The sequence below is a fragment of the Haliotis rubra genome, unplaced genomic scaffold (genome assembly GCF_003918875.1).
Source record: "Haliotis rubra isolate DU_JTF1 unplaced genomic scaffold, ASM391887v1 Scf46, whole genome shotgun sequence".
NCBI classification, from domain to species: domain Eukaryota; kingdom Metazoa; phylum Mollusca; class Gastropoda; order Lepetellida; family Haliotidae; genus Haliotis; species Haliotis rubra.
Window position 1 is genome coordinate 100,841 of NW_025767146.1, and position 20,685 is coordinate 121,525.

Here is a 20,685-nt window from a genome sequence, read left to right on the forward strand (position 1 = left end):
AACCTTTGCTCGCCTATAGAAAAACTGGTCATTTGTCTCTCTGTTGGGGCAACCCTGTTTGCGCTACAGTTTGCCCGTGCTTGGATGACACATGTCATCGTATTCCAACTGCGTAGATCGGCGTTCATGCTGTTGATCACTGGATTGTCTGGTCCGGACCCCCCGACCAATTACAGACCGCTGCCATATAACTTGAATATTAAGAACAATGCCATTTAGAAAGTGGTCAAATATAACATGTATACCGCTCAGCCGCACGATGGAAGCCGCGGTTGTTGGGCGGGTTTGGCGGCTGACTTTGTGTGCTGGCGACTAGGTGCCTGACTCTGAGGGTGTGGGTTCGAATCCTGGACGGGACTCAATACACGTACTCAATAAAAGTACTAGAATCTGTACTTTACGGAGAAAATGGAATCCCAATATAACATGTTAGAGCTGGAATATTGCTGAGTGCGGCGTCAAACTAAACTCACTCACATTATACATTAGAAAACACTTGTATGAATGTCAACGTCTTTATTTAGAATACACTGCTGAAGTTCGCCCCAAAAAAATCGACTATGTATCAAAGCTTGTTTTGCATCAAATATTAACTTGCAGATTAGATTATAAGTTTTTACTATTTAACATCAAATTCAAGGTTTGAAATATATTATGTATTAGAAACTGTGATCTTGGGCCACATGGATGTTTATTTGCGACCTGCAACCAGTTGACGTCGTCAGTTTCTTATCTAATTCTTTTCGTCTCCTTTTTAACAATTTGGCTCCTTGCACCCGCTGGAGAGGTATCCTACGGCTGCCCCGGCTGCACCCATTGCTGCCTTCGTTCCTAAAGCTACACCAGCAGCCCCTGTGACAAGGCAAAAGTATTTCATAATGCAAGATAATGGCTGACAACATATATTTGATTTACCAAGGTCGAATAAAAATGCAAGAATGTTATTAATGATTATGTGATTAATTAACTAGGAGAACCTCCAAATGTACCTGCAGACTGTGCTGCTGCAACGAGCCCCGCGCCCACTCCCGTGGTCGCAGCTGTAGACATCGCACCCGCTGCCATGGAGCCTGCTGTAATCCCTGACGCTGTGAACCCCATTCCTGCTAGCCCGGCCCCAAGGGCCAATGGAGCAAATACCGCACCTACTACAGCTCCACCCACAAGACCGGGGACCCAGCACCACGGGCTATACAAGAAACTCGTCTCCTTGTCCTCTTGAATAAATATTTCATGCATTAGGATTCTTATTCTTCCAAATTGGTATTCGGGGCTAGGTAGAAGGTCAAGATGAGAAAACTGACGACCTCGATCTTACATTTCAGCCACACACACGCCAGAACATTCGAGTTCTGGGAGTGTTAGTTCACATTGTCTGTATTCACTGTGTTCACATTAGTTTAAGAATGGAATAATCATTACACATGCCACATGTTTATTTATAGTTTGTCGTCAGACTGACAAACGTTGACGGTTAAGCCCACGTTTCATCAAACGTGCTCCCCTGACCTTGACCTTATAGGTAACCGTAACATAAGGCGATAGAAATCTCATCTTGAGGATAATGTTCATTAAGAGGCTTGTACACCTTTAATATATTCCACTTATATAACAGATATTTTGCCAGTAAACTCGCTCGGTTGAGAACACCATTTGCGGCAACCATGGTCAAATTTGAGCAAATACATTCTGCATTCCCATTTACACCTCGACTTTGTATCTGAGAGAAGCTGAAGTACCGTCAGTACAGCCAAACATTGTCGTATGAAGAAGCTGTAGTACCGTCAGTACAGCCAAAAATTGTCGTATGAAGAAGCTGAAGTACCGTCAGTACAGCCAAACATTGTCGTATGAAGAATCTGAAGTACCGTCAGTACAGCAGAACATTGTCGTCTGAAGAAGCTGAAGTACCGTCAGTACAGCCGAACATTGTCGTGTGAAGAAGCTGAAGTACCGTCAGTACAGCCAAACATTGTTGTATGAAGAAGCTGAAGTACCGTCAGTACAGCCGAACATTGTCGTGTAAAGAAGCTGAAGTACCGTAAGAACAGCCGAACATTGTCATGTGAAGAAAATAAAGTACCGTCAGTACAGCAGAACATTGTCGTGTGAAGAAGCTGAAGTACCGTCAGTACAGCAGAACATTGTCGTATGAAGAAGCTGAAGTGCCGTCAGTACAGCAGAACATTGTCGTCTGAAGAAGCTGAAGTACCGTCAGTACAGCCAAACATTGTTGTATGAAGAAGCTGAAGTACCGTCAGTACAGCAGAACATTGTCGTGGGAAGAAGCTGAAGTACCGTAAGAACAGCAGAACATTGTCATGTGAAGAAAATAAAGTACCGTCAGTACAGCCGAACATTGTCGTGTGAAGAAGCTGAAGTGCCGTCAGTACAGCAGAACATTGTTGTATGAAGAAGCTGAAGTACCGTCAGTACAGCCAAACATTGTTGTATGAAGAAGCTGAAGTACCGTCAGTACAGCAGAACATTGTCGTGGGAAGAAGCTGAAGTACCGTAAGAACAGCAGAACATTGTCATGTGAAGAAAATAAAGTACCGTCAGTACAGCCGAACATTGTCGTGTGAAGAAGCTGAAGTACCGTCAGTACAGCCGAACATTGTGATGAAGAAGCTGAAGTACAGTCAGTAGAGCTGAACATGGTCGTGTGGAGAAGCTAAAGTACCGTCAATACAGCCGAACATTGTCGTGTGAAGAAGCTGAATTTCCGTCAGTACAGCCGAACATTGTCGTGTGAAGAAGCTGAAGTACCGTCAATACAGCCGAAGATTGTCGTGTGAAGAAGCTGAAGTTCCGTCAGTACAGCCAAACATTGTCGTGTGAAGAAGCTGAAGTACCGTCAGTACAAACGAACATTGTCGTGTGAAGAAGCTGAAGTACCGTCAGTACAAACGAACATTGTCGTGTGAAGAAGCTGAAGTTCCGTCAGTACAGCCGAACATTGTCATGTGAAGAAGCTAAAGTACTGTCAGTAGAGCCGAATATTATCGTGTGAAGAATCTGAAGTACCGGCAGTACAGCCGAACATTGTCCTGTGAAGAAGCTGAAGTACCGTCAGTACAGCCGAACATTGTCGTGTGAAGAAGCTGAAGTACCGTCAGTACAGCCGAACATTGTCGTGAAGAAGCTGAAGTACCGTCAGTACAGCAGAACATTGTCGTGTGAAGAAGCTGAAGTACCGTCAGTACAGCCGAACATTGTCGTGTGAAGAAGCTGAAGTACCGTCAGTACAGCCGAACATTGTCGTGTGAAGAAGCTAAAGTACCGTCAGTACAGCCGAACATTGTCGTGTGAAGAAGATGAAGTACCGTCAGTACAGCCGAACATTGTCGTGTGAAGAAGCTGAGGTACCGTCAGTACAGCTGAACATTGTCGTATGAAGAAGCTAAAGTACCGTCAGGACAGCCGAATATTATGATGAAGAAGCTGAAGTACCGTCAGTAGAGCTTAACATGGTCGTGTGCAGAAGCTAAAGTACCGTCAGTACAGACGAATATTGTGATGAAGAAGCTGAAGTACCGTCAGTACAGCAGAACATTGTCGTGTGAAGAAGCTAAAGTACCGTCAGTACAGCCGAATATTGTCGTGTGAAGAAGCTGAAGTACCGTCAGTACAGCCGAACATTGTCGTGTGAAGAAGCTGAAGTACCGTCAGTACAGCCAAACATTGTTGTGTGAAGAAGCTGAAGTACCGTCAGTACAAACGAACTTTGTCGTGTGAAGAAGCTGAAGTACCGTCAGTACAGCCGAACATTGTCGTGTGAAGAAGCTGAAGTACCGTCAATACAGCCGAACATTGTCGTGTGAAGAAGCTGAAGTACCGTCAGTACAGCCGAACATTGTCGTGTGAAGAAGCTGAAGTACCGTCAATACAGCCGAACATTGTCGTGTGAAGAAGCTGAAGTTCCGTCAGTACAGCCAAATATTGTCGTGTGAAGAAGCTGAAGTACCGTCACTACAGCCGAACATTGTCGTGTGAAGAAGCTGAAGTACCGTCAGTACAGCCGAACATTGTCGTGTGAAGAAGCTGAAGTACCGTCAGTACAAACGAACATTGTCGTGTGAAGAAGCTGAAGTGCCGTCAGTACAGCCGAACATTGTCGTGTGAAGAAGCTGAAGTACCGTCAATACAGCCGAACATTGTCGTGTGAAGAAGCTGAAGTACCGTCAATACAGCCGAACATTGTCGTGTGAAGAAGCTGAAGTACCGTCAGTACAAACGAACATTGTCGTGTGAAGAAGCTGAAGTACCGTCAATACAGCCGAACATTGTCGTGTGAAGAAGCTGAAGTACCGTCAATACAGCCGAACAATGTCGTGTGAAGAAGCTGAAGTACCGTCAATACAGCCGAACATTGTCGTGTGAAGAAGATGAAGTACCGTCAGTACAGCCGAACATTGTCGTGTGAAGAAGCTGAAGTACCGTCAGTACAGCCGAACATTGTCGTGTGAAGAAGCTGAAGTACCGTCAGTACAGCCGAACATTGTCGTGTGAAGAAGCTGAATTTCCGTCAGTACAGCCAAATATTGTCGTGTGAAGAAGCTGAAGTACCGTCACTACAGCCGAACATTGTCGTGTGAAGAAGCTGAAGTACCGTCAATACAGCCGAAGATTGTCGTGTGAAGAAGCTGAAGTTCCGTCAGTACAGCCAAACATTGTCGTGTGAAGAAGCTGAAGTACCGTCAGTACAAACGAACATTGTCGTGTGAAGAAGCTGAAGTACCGTCAGTACAAACGAACATTGTCGTGTGAAGAAGCTGAAGTTCCGTCAGTACAGCCGAACATTGTCATGTGAAGAAGCTAAAGTACTGTCAGTAGAGCCGAATATTATCGTGTGAAGAATCTGAAGTACCGGCAGTACAGCCGAACATTGTCCTGTGAAGAAGCTGAAGTACCGTCAGTACAGCCGAACATTGTCGTGTGAAGAAGCTGAAGTACCGTCAGTACAGCTGAACATTGTCGTGAAGAAGCTGAAGTACCGTCAGTACAGCAGAACATTGTCGTGTGAAGAAGCTGAAGTACCGTCAGTACAGCCGAACATTGTCGTGTGAAGAAGCTGAAGTACCGTCAGTACAGCCGAACATTGTCGTGTGAAGAAGCTAAAGTACCGTCAGTACAGCCGAACATTGTCGTGTGAAGAAGATGAAGTACCGTCAGTACAGCCGAACATTGTCGTGTGAAGAAGCTGAGGTACCGTCAGTACAGCCGAACATTGTCGTATGAAGAAGCTAAAGTACCGTCAGGACAGCCGAATATTATGATGAAGAAGCTGAAGTACCGTCAGTAGAGCTTAACATGGTCGTGTGCAGAAGCTAAAGTACCGTCAGTACAGACGAATATTGTGATGAAGAAGCTGAAGTACCGTCAGTACAGCAGAACATTGTCGTGTGAAGAAGCTAAAGTACCGTCAGTACAGCCGAATATTGTCGTGTGAAGAAGCTGAAGTACCGTCAGTACAGCCGAACATTGTCGTGTGAAGAAGCTGAAGTACCGTCAGTACAGCCAAACATTGTTGTGTGAAGAAGCTGAAGTACCGTCAGTACAAAACGAACTTTGTCGTGTGAAGAAGCTGAAGTACCGTCAGTACAGCCGAACATTGTCGTGTGAAGAAGCTGAAGTACCGTCAATACAGCCGAACATTGTCGTGTGAAGAAGCTGAAGTACCGTCAGTACAGCCGAACATTGTCGTGTGAAGAAGCTGAAGTACCGTCAATACAGCCGAACATTGTCGTGTGAAGAAGCTGAAGTTCCGTCAGTACAGCCAAATATTGTCGTGTGAAGAAGCTGAAGTACCGTCACTACAGCCGAACATTGTCGTGTGAAGAAGCTGAAGTACCGTCAGTACAGCCGAACATTGTCGTGTGAAGAAGCTGAAGTACCGTCAGTACAAACGAACATTGTCGTGTGAAGAAGCTGAAGTGCCGTCAGTACAGCCGAACATTGTCGTGTGAAGAAGCTGAAGTACCGTCAATACAGCCGAACATTGTCGTGTGAAGAAGCTGAAGTACCGTCAATACAGCCGAACATTGTCGTGTGAAGAAGCTGAAGTACCGTCAGTACAAACGAACATTGTCGTGTGAAGAAGCTGAAGTACCGTCAATACAGCCGAACATTGTCGTGTGAAGAAGCTGAAGTACCGTCAATACAGCCGAACAATGTCGTGTGAAGAAGCTGAAGTACCGTCAATACAGCCGAACATTGTCGTGTGAAGAAGATGAAGTACCGTCAGTACAGCCGAACATTGTCGTGTGAAGAAGCTGAAGTACCGTCAGTACAGCCGAACATTGTCGTGTGAAGAAGCTGAAGTACCGTCAGTAGAGCCGAACATTGTCGTGTGAAGAAGCTGAAGTACCGGCAGTACAGCCGAACATTGTCCTGTGAAGAAGCTGAAGTGCCGTCAGTACAGCCGAACATTGTCGTGTGAAGAAGCTGAAGTACCGTCAGTACAGCTGAACATTGTCGTGAAGAAGCTGAAGTACCGTCAGTACAGCCGAACATTGTCGTGTGAAGAAGCTGAAGTACCGTCAGTACAGCCGAACATTGTCGTGTGAAGAAGCTGAAGTACCGTCAGTACAGCCGAACATTGTCGTGTGAAGAAGCTAAAGTACCGTCAGTACAGCCAAACATTGTCGTGTGAAGAAGCTGAAGTACCGTCAGTACAGCCGAACATTGTCGTGTGAAGAAGCTGAGGTACCGTCAGTACAGCCGAACATTGTCGTATGAAGAAGCTAAAGTACCGTCAGGACAGCCGAATATTATGATGAAGAAGCTGAAGTACCGTCAGTAGAGCTTAACATGGTCGTGTGCAGAAGCTAAAGTACCGTCAGTACAGCCGAATATTGTGATGAAGAAGGTGAAGTACCGTCAGTACAGCCGAACATTGTCGTGTGAAGAAGCTAAAGTACCGTCAGTACAGCCGAACATTGTCGTATGAAAAAGCTGAAGTACCGTCAGTACAGCCGAACATTGTCGTGAAGAAGCTGCTTCCTAACGGAACATGACAGGTGGTTGTGAGGGTCCACTTACCTGTGCCACGGACGCCCAGACCGCTGATGAGGAGCAGATAAATTACGACGTACGTTCGCAACATGTTGTTACAAGTGATTGTAATAGTCTGTGGATGAAAGACAGTTGTAAACAATACTGTAATGTGTAAATAGGTGAATAATGCCAAAATTGTCCGTTCGCTTAATTCGATGTGAAGAGTTGCGTCCGTTTGGTGAAACCCAAATGACCACATCTGAACATTGAAAGAAGAATTTCACCAGATCACCAAAGATGTCCTGAAAAAGATTACGCATGGACTTGGGAGGGTGACAAAATTCAACGAATGTTCAATGAAGAGACAATAAATTCACTAAATCAAATTCGCGTAGCTATTGAAAATCAACATATTGACGACTGTGAAACGTTCATCACTTCACAGATTACGAGGCTTCAGAAACGAAAAAAAAAAATGATACAAAACCAAGATTTGTCAGAGAGTGGTTAGGAGACAGTTCGGAACTATTAATTTCCATTGAAATTCTCCCGACCCTCCCATACAGTCATCTTGCTATTGCCCGCCGCGTAATAACATACTCTGGAATCGTGTTCCCTCAACGAATGCAAACAGGAACTAATGGAGGATTTACTGTATGCATGTTATTTAATTCATATATCCATGGACACTTTAAATAACGCTCTCAGGTTAACGGTGCAAATGGCTCTCGAAAATAATGAAAAAAAATCACGTTGTATTTGAGTGAAATCACTTATTTTGCCAAGGTAACATATTGGGCTGCTCAAATCCAACGGGAATTCAACAAGAATTGAAAACTTTTGAAAATATAACAAGTTAACAAGATACGTACACTCTTAGAGAATCCTAACACTGAAATGGTCGTTATAACAAAGGATAACCACCTAAACCGATGAAAACACACACCTAGAAAGCAGTCATGGTCCTTATTACCAAGCCTTGGAGTACACGTTTCCTTAACATTGTAACTGTGTTTTTGCTTGATAAACTAACTAATCCCCAGCAAGTACAGTGCAGGATTAAACATACTGAACTTGCAAACATTGACCAAACTGTGTGAAAGCAAACTTTAGGAAAGCAGGATACACATTAAACAAAATACCATGAAGTGACAAATTCTTCAAATCCTCTGAAAGTTCAATCACAAACCATATGTGTCGTGTATTTAAGGAGGAAACATGGTTTTCCAACCACTAAATATAAACCACTGTATAAGTAACGAACATTTCAGACAACGCCATCTCTTCAGAAACACTGTCTTGTCCTCAGATGGACTTAAACTGGGCAGATTTCAGGATATTGAAACTGAAAACAATCATATAACGATTCAATAAGCATGCCTGGGATCAATTATTTCCCCACCTTTAACAAATGCAACATTTTAAATATGAGAATATAAAGACTTTCTCCACATATTTGGAATCAGATAAATGTCTGTTTCAAGCGGCTCCCCGACTGAAGCTCACCAGAGACCATATAATATCTATATTATCAGTGAGCTGTTTATCAGAGCACGCTGTACGACAGAGCACGCTGCACGACATGTTTGCAATGATTAGAAGGAGCGCAGTGTTGCAATATACAAGTGGTTAAATATATCAAATAATACTGATTAATATTTATGTATCCAGTTGAATGAATTTGTCTCAAAATTCTGGACTGGTTACTGTACTAAGTTACGCAATAGGACGGAACCCAATCAGCAGGAAACGAGACTGTTGTGTAATCAATGTTTTGACTTGAACCCATTCGAATCTCCATTTGTTCTTGTAGATGCAGTCAGGTTGAAGCTTAAAGCCACACTTAGTTTTGAAGCTTCGCCCGCATCCATCGCATATGAGTGTCGTAGTTGTGGTACTTGTGGCAACTTGTAACTATTTTAAGGAAAGGTTAGACTCGCCTAGGGCCTAAACATTCATTTCTGAAAAGAATTTAATCCGTGCAGTACACGTCGAACTGCATGTTCACTTTAGTATAGCACGATTTATTTTCCCAAATGAGTGTTCAAAACATAGCATATGGCGTAACAGTGATGTAATTAGTAAAGAAGTTGTCGGATAACTGAATCTTAACTATGTACATAGCTAGGACTTCAAATTTACCTGCAAATGTTCACAAATATCCACCCGGAACTGATATACCGAAACTTTTTTATGATACACCAAATAAACATGCAAGTCTTTGAGAAATTACCTGTTCCGAATACCTATTACAGGACTCAGTCACTCTGTAAAGGCACAACTACCCGTACAGTCACAGCCTGGGACAGTAGCAACTACCCGTACAGTCACAGCCTGGGACAGTAGCAACTACCCGTACAGTCACAGCCTGGGACAGTAGCAACTACCCATACAGTCAAAGCCTGGGACAGTAGCAACTACCCGTATAGTCACAGCCTGGGACAGTAGCAACTACCCGTACAGTCACAGCCTGGGACAGTAGCACTTACCCGTACAGTCAAAGCCTGGGACAGTAGCAGCTACCCGTACAGTCACACCCTGGGACAGTAGCAGCTACCCGTACAGTCACAGCCTGGAACAGTAGCAACTACCCGTACAATCAAAGCCTGGGACAGTAGCAGCTACCCGTACAGTCACAGCCTGGGACAGTAGCAACTACCCGTACAGTCACAGCCTGGAACAGTAGCAACTACCCGTACAGTCACAGCCTGGGACAGTAGCAACTACCCGTACAATCAAAGCCTGGGACAGTAGCAACTACCCGTACAGTCAAAGCCTGGGACAGTAGCAACTACCCATACAGTCAAAGCCTGGGACAGTAGCAACTACCCGTACAGTCACACCCTGGGACAATAGCAGCTACCCGTACAGTCACAGCCTGGAACAGTAGCAACTACCCGTACAATCAAAGCCTGGGACAGTAGCAACTACCCGTACAGTCACAGCCTGGGACAGTAGCAACCACCCTTCAGCGTACAGTTTAGTTTCAGTCAAAACAAAGGCTTGAAACATTCACAATACATGCATTCGGCATGTATATAATAAAACCTGCCTGCACAGGAAAACTCTGTATGAAAGAAACCATCTATATCACTGTGATCGACACATTTACAAGAAAGCTTCATCTGTCGACACACACACTTTAAGCCGGTTCTATTTAAAACATTGTCTGTAATTACCGTGAACGTGAAGCCTGGGTTGTCCCTGGAACACTGTACAGTGGAAAATGGGTTGTTGCAGAGGTACAACATCCGGTTTTAATTGACAGTCGTATACCCCCTGTGATATAGTATGACCAGAATTTATTGAGAATTTTAGGAATATATTTAATTGGATTTCTAGTATAAACAACCTTGACCAGCTATCAAGTGCTGGGTTTCATTCAAGAGAGACAACTCCGTTAATCCTTTTTTCATTAGTTTGTGAAGAGTTATCCCCCTTTGTTTACTTGCTAGCAGACGACATTTCAGTGATCCTCAGTATGGATGATTTAGAGAAGAGGAAGTTGATTTTAGAGTATTATAACAAGGACATCAGATCAGCTAAAGTGAATTCAAGTAGAACAGGCATCCCTTTGTCCACTGTTTATCGTGTTTTGAAAAATATTGCAAATGGATATGGCATTGAGTACCAGGGAGGCGCAGGTAGGCCCAGAAAATTGACTGTCGGTGACAGGAGGCGGCTTGGTATTCTTGTTTCTAAAAACAAACGAAGGAGTTTAGAAAACTTAAGGCTGGATATGATTGATAGGGGAACTGTGGCTGTCTGTAAGGAGACAATTAGAACTGAGCTGCATGCAATGGGTTGGCAGAAAAGTCGAGGAATTCCATCATCGATCATGAAACCTGAACAAAAGGAGCGAAAGTTGAACTGGTGCTTACAGCATAGAAATTTTAACTGGGACAATGTGATTTTCTCAGATGAAAGTTCTGTGTGGCTGTTTCCTAATAGGAAAGTGTCAATAAGAAAAATCTGACAAATATTGCTGAAATGAAAGAAGAGGTGGTCCGATATTGGGACAGCATGGACCACGACTTTCTAACTTCTTTGATCAGTAGTATGCCCCGCCGCATTGAAGCCTGCATTGCTGCCCATGGTGGCTTGACAAAATACTAACTGTTCACCTGTCTTTGAATCTGGAGTTATGTTCTGCTAATATTCACATTAAATACGTGAGTAATGAGTGAAAAAAATAATAAAATACAATCTTAAATTCTCAATAATTTCTGGTTGTACTATATATAACCATATCTGTTAATTAAAAATTGGGGTACCTGTTTCTGATGACTTAATGTTTCACTCAGCAAAAATTGCAATTGTCTAGAATTCTCCTTCCACGTCTGATATCATACATTGTTTGAGACTTCACTTCTTAAAATGATTAGGTAACTATCTAGTCGACCATGAAAATAAATCAAGCAATATGCTTAATCAAGCGGGTGAGTTTGGCGGTTACCATGGTAGCAGGTGATATTATTTCCAGTTGTCACCCTCCTGGGAGGGGTGACACGGAAACTTGTTAATGCGACCAATGAAATTAAAGTATTTTACATAAAAGTAAGATAACTTTGTGTATTACTTAGTTACCAACTCCAAACTTGATCAAACAATCATCGTATCGTGTAATGTCATGCCAGTTACGCTCTGGTTTGCTTGAAAGGTATGTATTCCAGTGCTCGGGTGTTGTCAGACCATTAGTCATGCGTCTTAATAAACATGGTTGATTGCTCGTATATATGAACCCGTAGTACCTCTGTAGGTAAATTGAATATCCCATATTCATGAAACGAAACAAAATGAATTTAGCACGAGTTTATTTGAGTCAGTCTCCAAATTTGTGCATATTTCATGTAGGCATGTTTTGTTTGCTTGTTTCACTTTGAAATGTTGTTGATTACGTTTGTAGTATTCTGACTATGCAAAACATAAAGTATGCTACCTAATAGACATTTCATTTATCATATTTAACCCTTTTTATTAGAAATGTCAGGAAATTGCGTCACTACCGTTACGAAATTTGTAACGTCATTTTGAAAAGACAAAAAATCCAAAACTGATATTATTTAATGTACATACATATTGGAATATCTAGTGACGATTCTTCCATCTTAGGTCAATATATATGTAGTTATTCTTAAACAATCTACAACATCAGTAGACTCAAATTTAAAAAAAAAATTAGAGCATTTCCTTAAATCTGCATGATATATTAATTCAAATCGGAAATGGAATTATATTTACCCTACCCCACCCCCCACCCCCTTTTCTAAGAACATATTCAAAACAATCGGTATGCGGAGTAGACGTATTGAATTATGTTTGTATCACCTTGTATCTCGCACAAGAAAAGCGCACGAGTCTATTGTATCGTAGGGAGCACGCCCCTAATCCGCTCCGTTCCGTATGACTAGTGGCCGTATGAGAAATGGGCGTATGACTAATGGGATACAACCACTCGGGTCCGAGTCGAGTCTGACCCCTCGAGTACTCGAGTCAAAGAGAATTCATTGAAGCCCTATTACAATTGCAGAAATAAATCTCAGCCGTGCAAAGCACAGCCTGCCTCACTGTGTTAGATGTGTAGAGGGGCGTCACGGTCGGGTATAGGGCAAATGCTGTTCGAACGCCCAGTAAAATAACTAAGAAAAACCAGAAGGGCAGGAATGAATGACTTACCCGAACAGTCTTATGTCTACCACTTCTCTTCTGCGTGTGCTGTGAAGCGCTCAGCTTCTGTATGGTTGTCAACAGTAATACCCATGATGTGTCGTTATCAGTGACTAAATAGCTCGTGACCCACACAACTGCTACGTGTAGCACAATGATTTTATCCACCTGACACTAATCAGCGTTCGAAATAGCTGCTTGTCCGACCATCCGGGACGGGTTATTTTCACCACGTACTGCCAGATTCTCAAATTCACCTGCCCGACGGTCGGGTTAAAATTTAGACATGTCTATGAAGACATTTTGTGGGCAGGTAAGTTTTGGTCAGGGCTGGCAAGTTTTACAACTAACCAACCCTGTGGTCGGGCTGAAATTTTTGGAGTTTCATACATTGCACTAATCAAGTTTGCAGAGAGACGTAAATCGAACATGGCCTCTGATGGAATAGCAAACAAAAGAGACTTCGACATATTCAGACAGATTCACCCAAGAATAGAGACGCACTCCGCATGGAAGCTGTGTAAGCTGTACCCCCATATTACAGTGCACACTTCCATGTTCTACTGTGTGTCTCTGTGAGTGAGTGAGTGAGTTTTACGCCGCACTCAGCAATTTTCCAGCTATATGGCGGCGGTCAGTAAATAATCGACTCCTGACCAGACAATCCAGTGATCAACAGTATGAACATCGATCTGCACAACTGGGAACCGATGACATGTGTCAACCCAGTCAGCGAGCCTGACCATCCGATCCCGTTAGTCGCCTCTTACGACAAGCATGGGTTACTGAAGGCCAATATTCTAACCGGAACCTTCACGGGTCGTGTGCCTCTGTGAGGAGCTCGACATCAGATGTACTTATCTTTTTACTCACACATTGTGAAACTGACCTTCCTTAATTCCAAGTCAAGGCCATTCTCTCAACAGGGATGCAATGTCTATTCCCTATTCGCCTACCTGTTTTCTGTAGGCAAAAAGGGATGTAGGCGAAATGGGACTCAACCATCAGATATACTGTGCCGTAAGTGAGGACTGTTTTACGACAATGTGGCTGTACATGCAGTAACAGGCTGTGACCTCACGATGACACTCCGCGACAATCTCTGGACAGAACTAGCCAGCATAGGAAGTCTGGAGTTTAGTGTGTATCTGCACAATAAATCAGATCTGGACATTAAATGCACACTCCCAGCTGCTGGGAGCACAGCCCTTCTGACACTCTGGGTAATGCAGAAGGCTGCAGTGTTGGGTAGTCTACATATTCTCCGTAAAGTTCTACTAGGCAGTGTTTCCTGGGAGAAGTCCCATTCGCTGTCTGGGCTGCTTGTAGAGGGGGCGAGGGTCCTGAGCTGGTGATGAGCCTTACCAGTCTGACTGTGCCAGGATCACCCAAACCCGCTCTTCTGCATTTTCATCTTAATCTGTAAAACATACTTTATTCCTAAATACCCACTGTGGAGATGCTCAGTGGCGCTGTGGCAATATTGAGGAAGGAGATGGTTCATATGTGTATTACAGAAAGGCAACAGTGAACTGATGGGTATTTAGCTGAGATTGAAAAGTTTCGATGAAGTGTTTTCCTTTGGAGGAGAGTTCCACAGTTGAGGGCTGGCAAAGGTGAAAGCTGGGTCAGACAGTTAGTTTGGAGATCAGTGTTGGGTGAGGAGAGAGTCAGAGAAGGACTGGGGATTTCGTGGGGTACATACACGGAGACGAGTAGTTTGAGATAGTCGGGAAAGTTATTGTTGTAGAGGCAGTCCAGTCTAAGTAAACCTCGGCTCAGTATTATTCGTTACACTGCTATACTGAGTCTAACAAAACCTAGTAGAAGGTCGCGTTAGCTAACCTTTAGGACTGACCAATCAGAACACAGCTTACCAAATCGCGAAAGTTAACAATCGCACATACCATTTGAACCTTTATCTAAAAAACTCGAACGATTCCGAATGCTATTTTTCCGCACGATCGCTTCCGAGTGATACACGCAGTGAGTAAACAGTTGCTGAAAATAGCGTGTTTGTCAATATTCAAGGATGTCATCTTGCGAAAATATAAGCAAATAGTAACCACGTCATCAGAAACCCATAAGCCTCATTCGTGACCAACTCGTGTTATTCCGGGACAAGCCGAATAGCGTCTTCTTGGAGGTTACGGAAAGAGGCGAGTGGTGACGAATGCCATAAGCGAATATACTGCAGGTCAAATATCTCTGTTTTGTGCGGATTTTCGTTTGTTGATAGATCAGTGTCAGCGATCAGGGAAGAGAAAATCCAAAAACCGTTTTGTAAATCCCGCCGAACCCTAACAAGTAGTCGGATTGGGTAAATCCGTTCAGCAGTCTCGTGTTTGATTGGGCTGTCATAGGTCGCTGAAAGGTTAGCTGACGCGACCTTCTACTAGGTTTTGTTAGACTCAGTATAGCAGTGTAACGAATAATACTGAGCCTAAGTTTACTTAGACTGAAAGGCAGTCATGAGTCAGAAATTCTTGCAGAGATGGGGAGCCAGTGTAGAGACTGTAGTGCTGGGGGTGATATGGTCATGACGAGGAGTGTGGGTGATACATCTGGCAGCGGAATTTTGGATATTAAAAATATTTTTCGAACCGAAACGAGGGAAGCACGTTGCCAACATTTGCTAACTTCGCTCGCATATAGAAAAACTGGTAATTTTTCTCTCTGTTGCGCAAACCGAATTGCGTAGATCGATGCTCATGCTGTTGATCACTGGATTGTCTGGTCCAAACTCAATTATTTACAGACCGCTGTCATATAGCTGGAATATTAAGAACAATGTCATTTAGAAAGTGGTCAAATACAACATATGTATACCGCTCAGCCACACGGTGGAAGCCGCGGTGGTTGGGCGTGTTGGGCGGCTGACTTTGTGTGCTGCCGACTGGATGCCTGACTCTGAGGGTGTGGGTTCGAATCCTGGATGGGACTCAGTAAAAGTACTCGATAAAAGTACTAGAATCTGTACTTTACGGAGAAAGGGGAATCCCAATATAACATATGTTACAGCTGGAATATTGCTGAGTGCGGCGTCAAACTAAACTCACTCACATTATACATTACAAAACACTTGTATGAATGTCAACGTCTTTATTTAGAATACACTGCTGAAGTTCGCCCCAAAAACATCGATTATGTATCGAAGCTTATTTTGCATCAAATATTAACTTGCAGATTGGACAGTTGGATGTGTTGTTTTGTATAGTTCAACATCATGGTAGATCAAATGAAAGTTTTTGAAACATCAGGAAACAAGTTTTTACTATTTAACATCAAATTCAAGGTTTGAAATATACTATGTATTAGAAACTGTGATCTTGGGCCACATGGATGTTTATTTGCGACCTGCAACCAGTTGACATCGTCAGTTTCTTATCTACTTCTTTTCGTCTCCTTTTTAACAATTTGGCTCCTTGCACCCGCTGGAGAAGTAGCCTGCGATTGCCCCGCCTGCGGCCATTGCTGTCTTCGTTCCTAAAGCTACACCAGCAGCCCCTGTGACAAGACAAAAGTATTTCATAATGCAAGATCACGATTGACAACATATATTTGATTTACCGAGGTCGAATAAAAATGTAAGAATGCTATTTAAGAAATACACTTCGCTCTACCACCATGTATAGTGTAATACAACACACTTTTGCCCTGAACTATTATAGTTAAAGCACGAGGACGCTTGCATTTTGCCCTGAACTATTATAGCTAAAGCACGAGGACGCTTGCGTCCGAGTGCTTTAACGTTATAATAGTTCAGGGCGAAAGTTTGTTTTATTACACTAAACATGGTGGTAGGGCGAAGTGTATTTCTTTTCTAAGATGCCAAATTTAATACTTTCTAAAGATAATTACGATTAATCTAAGGCAGAAAACAAACGACGGTGTCGGTGACCTAAATGAAGAACCCTCGCACAGGGCTAACTGGCGCGCTGTTCTATTGATGTGTCTGCCCCCTACGTTAAGACGAACGTTACCAGAACAAAACAAATGATAACAGTTTGATGACGGTTTACATTCGGATTAAATATCTTCTCTGAATTATTTTAATTGCATCTGTCATTAACGTAAACCATATGGGGCAATATGACCGTTGCATTTCTACTACCAGCGTAAGTTTAGATCAGTACATCCAGAGGAAGCTGAGTAGTCAAGCGACATTCCACAATTGCATCGTGGGAATGTAAACATTACGAACGTTACCGTGTCGCTGAAAACTTGTGAGTCGAAATGACACATTTTAACCGTCGTAAAAAATAAACGTAATGTTTCCACCAGTGATGTTAGCTGCGTGAAGCAACAGCAAACCAAGAAACTGGATGCAACGGTGTAGTTTACTGTAGGAGGCCGTAAGAGGCGATGACAACTGACATGCATCGTGACGTCGCTTACATTGTGACGTAATGTAAAATGGTTCGATTACGAGGGGGGCACACTAGAATGGCGCAGTGACGGGATAACGTCATTCAGTTGTTACGTCATCAAAAAAATATACCTTTATTGTCTGATAATGTATTTTTTTCTCGATTGTTCTAACCGCTAGGCATCTTAGAATAATGATTATGTGATTAATTAACTAGGAGAAACTCCAAATGTACCTGCAGACTGTCCTACTCCAACGAGCCCCACGCCCGCTCCCGTGGTCGCAGCTGTAGACATCGCACCCGCTGCCAGGGAGCCTGCTGTAATCCCTGACGCTGTGAACCCGATTTGTGCGAGCCCGGCCCCCAGAAAAAAATGGACCCAGTACCGCCCCTCCTACAGCTCCTCCCACAAGAGCGGGGCCCCAGCACCACGGGTCATCCCAGAAACTCTTCTCCTTGCCCTCTTGAATAAATATTGCATGCATTACGATTATTATTCTTCCAAATTGGTATTCGGGGCTAGGTAGAAAGTCAAGATGACAAAACTGACGACCTCGATCTTGCATTTCAGCCACAAACATGCCAGAACATTCAAGTTCTGGGAGTGTTAGTTCACATTGTCTGTATTCACTGTGTTCACATTAGTTTAAGAATGGAACAATCATTACACATGCCACATGTTTATTTATAGTTTGTCGTCAGACTGACAAACGTTGACGGTTAAGCCCACGTTTCATCAAAAGTGCTCCCCTGAGCTTGACCTTATAGGTAACAGTAACATAAGGCGATGGAAATCTCATCTTGAGGATAATGTTCATTAAGAGGCTCGTACACCATTAACATATTTCATATAGCTGAAGTACCGTCAGTACAGCCGAACACTGTCGTGTGAAGAAGCTGAAGTTCCGTCAGTACAGCCGAACATTGTCGTGTGAAGAAGTTGAAGTACCGTCAGTACAATCGAACATTGTGATGAAGAAGCTGAAGTACTGTCAGTACAGCCGAACATTGTCCTCTGAAGAAACTGAAGTACCGTCAGTACAGCCGAACATTGTCCTCTGAAGAAGCTGAAGTACCGTCAGTACGGCTGAACATTGTGATGAAGGAGCTGAAGTTCCGTCAGTACAGCCGAACATTGTCGTGTGAAGAAGCTGAAGTTCCGTCAGTACAGCCAAACATTGTCGTGTGAAGAAGCTGAAGTACCGTCAGTAGAGCCGAACATTGTCGTGTGAAGAAGCTGAAGTTCCGTCAGTACAGCCGAACATTGTCGTGTGAAGAAGCTGAAGTACCGTCAATACAGCCGAACATTGTCGTGTGAAGAAGCTGAAATTCCGTCAGTACAGCCGAATATTGTCGTGTGAAGAAGCTGAAGTACCGTCAGTACAGACGAACATTGTCGTGTGAAGAAGCTGAAGTACCGTCAGTACAAACGAACACTGTCGTGTGAAGAAGCTGAAGTTCCGTCAGTACAGCCGAACATTGTCGTGTGAAGAAGTTGAAGTACCGTCAGTACAGCCGAACATTGTGATGAAGAAGCTGAAGTACTGTCAGTACAGCCGAACATTGTCCTCTGAAGAAACTGAAGTACCGTCAGTACAGCCGAACATTGTCCTCTGAAGAAGCTGAAGTACCGTCAGTACGGCTGAACATTGTGATGAAGGAGCTGAAGTTCCGTCAGTACAGCCGAACATTGTCGTGTGAAGAAGCTGAAGTACCGTCAGTAGAGCCGAACATTGTCGTGTGAAGAAGCTGAAGTACCGTCAGGACAGCAGAACATTGTCGTTTGAAGAAGCTGAAGTACCGCCAGGACAGCCGAACATTGTCGTGTGAAGAAGCTAAAGTACCGTCAGTACAGCCGAATATTGTCGTGTGAAGAAGCTGAAGTACCGTCAGTACAGACGAACATTGTCGTGTGAAGAAGCTGAAGTACCGTCAGTACAAACGAACATTGTCGTGTGAAGAAGCTGAAGTACCGCCAGGACAGCAGAACATTGTCGTGTGAAGAAGCTGAAGTACCGCCAGGACAGCCGAACATTGTCGTGTGAAGAAGCTAAAGTACCGTCAGTACAGCTGAACATTGTCGTGAAGAAGCTGAAGTACCGTCAGTACAGTCGAACATTGTCATGTGAAGAAGCTGAAGTTCCGTCAGTACAGCTGAACATTGTCGTGTGAAGAAGCTGAAGTACCATCAGTACAGCCGAACATTGTCATGTGAAGAAGCTGAAGTGCCGTCAGTACAGCCGAACATTGTCCTGTGAAGAAGCTGAAGTACCGTCAATACAGCCGAACATTGTCATGTGAAGAAGCTGAAGTGCCGTCAGTACAGCCGAACATTGTCGTGTGAAGAAGCTGAAGTACCATCAGTACAGCCGAACATTGTCGTGTGAAGAAGCTGCAGTGCCGTCAGTAGAGCCGAACATTGTCGTGTGAAGAAGCTGAAGTACCGTCAGTACAGCTGAACATTGTCCTGTGAAGAAGCTGAAGTACCGTCAGTACAGCTGAACATTGTCCTGTGAAGAAGCTGAAGTACCGTCAGTACAGCTGAACATTGTCGTGTGAAGAAGCTGAAGTACCATCAGTACAGCCGAACATTGTCATGTGAAGAAGCTGAAGTTCCGTCAGTACAGCTGAACATTGTCGTGTGAAGAAGCTGAAGTACCATCAGTACAGCCGAACATTGTCATGTGAAGAAGCTGAAGTGCCGTCAGTAGAGCCGAACATTGTCGTGTGAAGAAGCTGAAATACCGTCAGTACAGTACAGACGAATATTGTCGTGTTAAGAAGCTAAAGTATCGTCAGTACAGACGAATATTGTGATGCAGAAGCTGAAGAACCGTCAGTACAGCCGAACATTGTCGTGTGAAGAAGCTGAAGTACCGTCAGTACAGCCGAACATTGTCGTGTGAAGAAGCTGAAGTACCGTCAGTAGAGCCGAACACTGTCGTGTGAAGAAGCTGAAGTGCCGTCAGTACAGCCGAACATTGTCGTGTGAAGAAGCTGAAGTACCGTCAGTACAGCCGAACATTGTCGTGTGAAGAAGCTAAAGTACCATCAGTACAGCCGAACATTGTCATGTGAAGAAGCTGAAGTGCCGTCAGTACAGCCAAACATTGTCGTGTGAAGAAGCTAAAGTACCATCAGTACAGCCGAACATTGTCATGTGAAGAAGCTGAAGTGCCGTCAGTACAGCCGAACATTGTCGTGTGAAGAAGCTGAAATACCGTCAGTACAGTACAGCCGAACATTGTCGTGTGAAGAAGCTAAAGTACCATCAGTACAGCCGAACATTGTCATGTGAAGAAGCTGAAGTGCCGTCAGTACAGCCGAACATTGTCGTGTGAAGAAGCTGAAATACCGTCAGTACAGTACAGACGAATATTGTCGTGTTAAGAAGCTAAAGTATCGTCAGTACAGACGAATATTGTGATGAAGAAGCTGAAGAACCGTCAGTACAGTCGAACATTGTCGTGAAGAAGCTGAAGTACCGTCAGTACAGCCGAACACTGTCGTGTGAAGAAGCTGAAGTACCGCCAGTACAGCTGAACATTGTCATGTGAAGAAGCTGAAGTGCCGTCAGTACAGACGAATATTGTCGTGTTAAGAAGCTAAAGTATCGTCAGTACAGACGAATATTGTGATGAAGAAGCTG

At 43.7% G+C, this 20,685-nt stretch overlaps 2 protein-coding genes across 3 annotated transcripts in view; both read right to left on the minus strand.

The window, feature by feature from the left end:
- Positions 1 to 501: 501 nt before the first annotated feature.
- Positions 502 to 12,746, minus strand: LOC124290258 (interferon alpha-inducible protein 27-like protein 2A). Its single transcript, XM_046726985.1, has 4 exons — positions 12,676 to 12,746; positions 7,045 to 7,132; positions 990 to 1,217; positions 502 to 852 (listed from the first exon to the last, which is right to left on the minus strand). Exons 2-4 carry the CDS (start codon positions 7,106 to 7,108, stop codon positions 755 to 757), a joined length of 390 nt encoding a protein of 129 aa, XP_046582941.1. The 5' UTR covers positions 7,109 to 7,132; positions 12,676 to 12,746; the 3' UTR covers positions 502 to 754.
- A 3,007-nt stretch (positions 12,747 to 15,753) lies between these two features.
- LOC124290257 (interferon alpha-inducible protein 27-like protein 2A) overlaps positions 15,754 to 20,685 on the minus strand; it is a 117,336-nt gene continuing 112,404 nt past the window's right edge. The window contains exons 2-3 of one of the 2 annotated variants that reach the window (XM_046726977.1): positions 17,271 to 17,499; positions 15,754 to 16,173 (exon numbers count right to left, since the gene is read on the minus strand). In XM_046726977.1, the coding sequence (XP_046582933.1) occupies positions 15,981 to 16,173; positions 17,271 to 17,499 (422 nt within the window). In that variant the 3' untranslated portion in view covers positions 15,754 to 15,980. The remainder of the gene's footprint in view (positions 16,174 to 17,270; positions 17,500 to 20,685) is intronic. The other variant, XM_046726981.1, reaches the window with a different exon arrangement.

Bases quoted from the DNA above. Each gene is read 5' to 3' on its own strand.
- LOC124290258 (XM_046726985.1), bottom strand. From the start codon at position 7,108: ATGTTGCGAACGTACGTCGTAATTTATCTGCTCCTCATCAGCGGTCTG. The intron at 1,218-7,044 runs GTAAGTGGACCC...TATTTATTCAAG, and splicing joins TCTGGGCGTCCGTGGCACAG to AGGACAAGGAGACGAGTTTC. The intron at 853-989 runs GTACATTTGGAG...GCCTTGTCACAG, and splicing joins TGCAGCAGCACAGTCTGCAG to GGGCTGCTGGTGTAGCTTTA.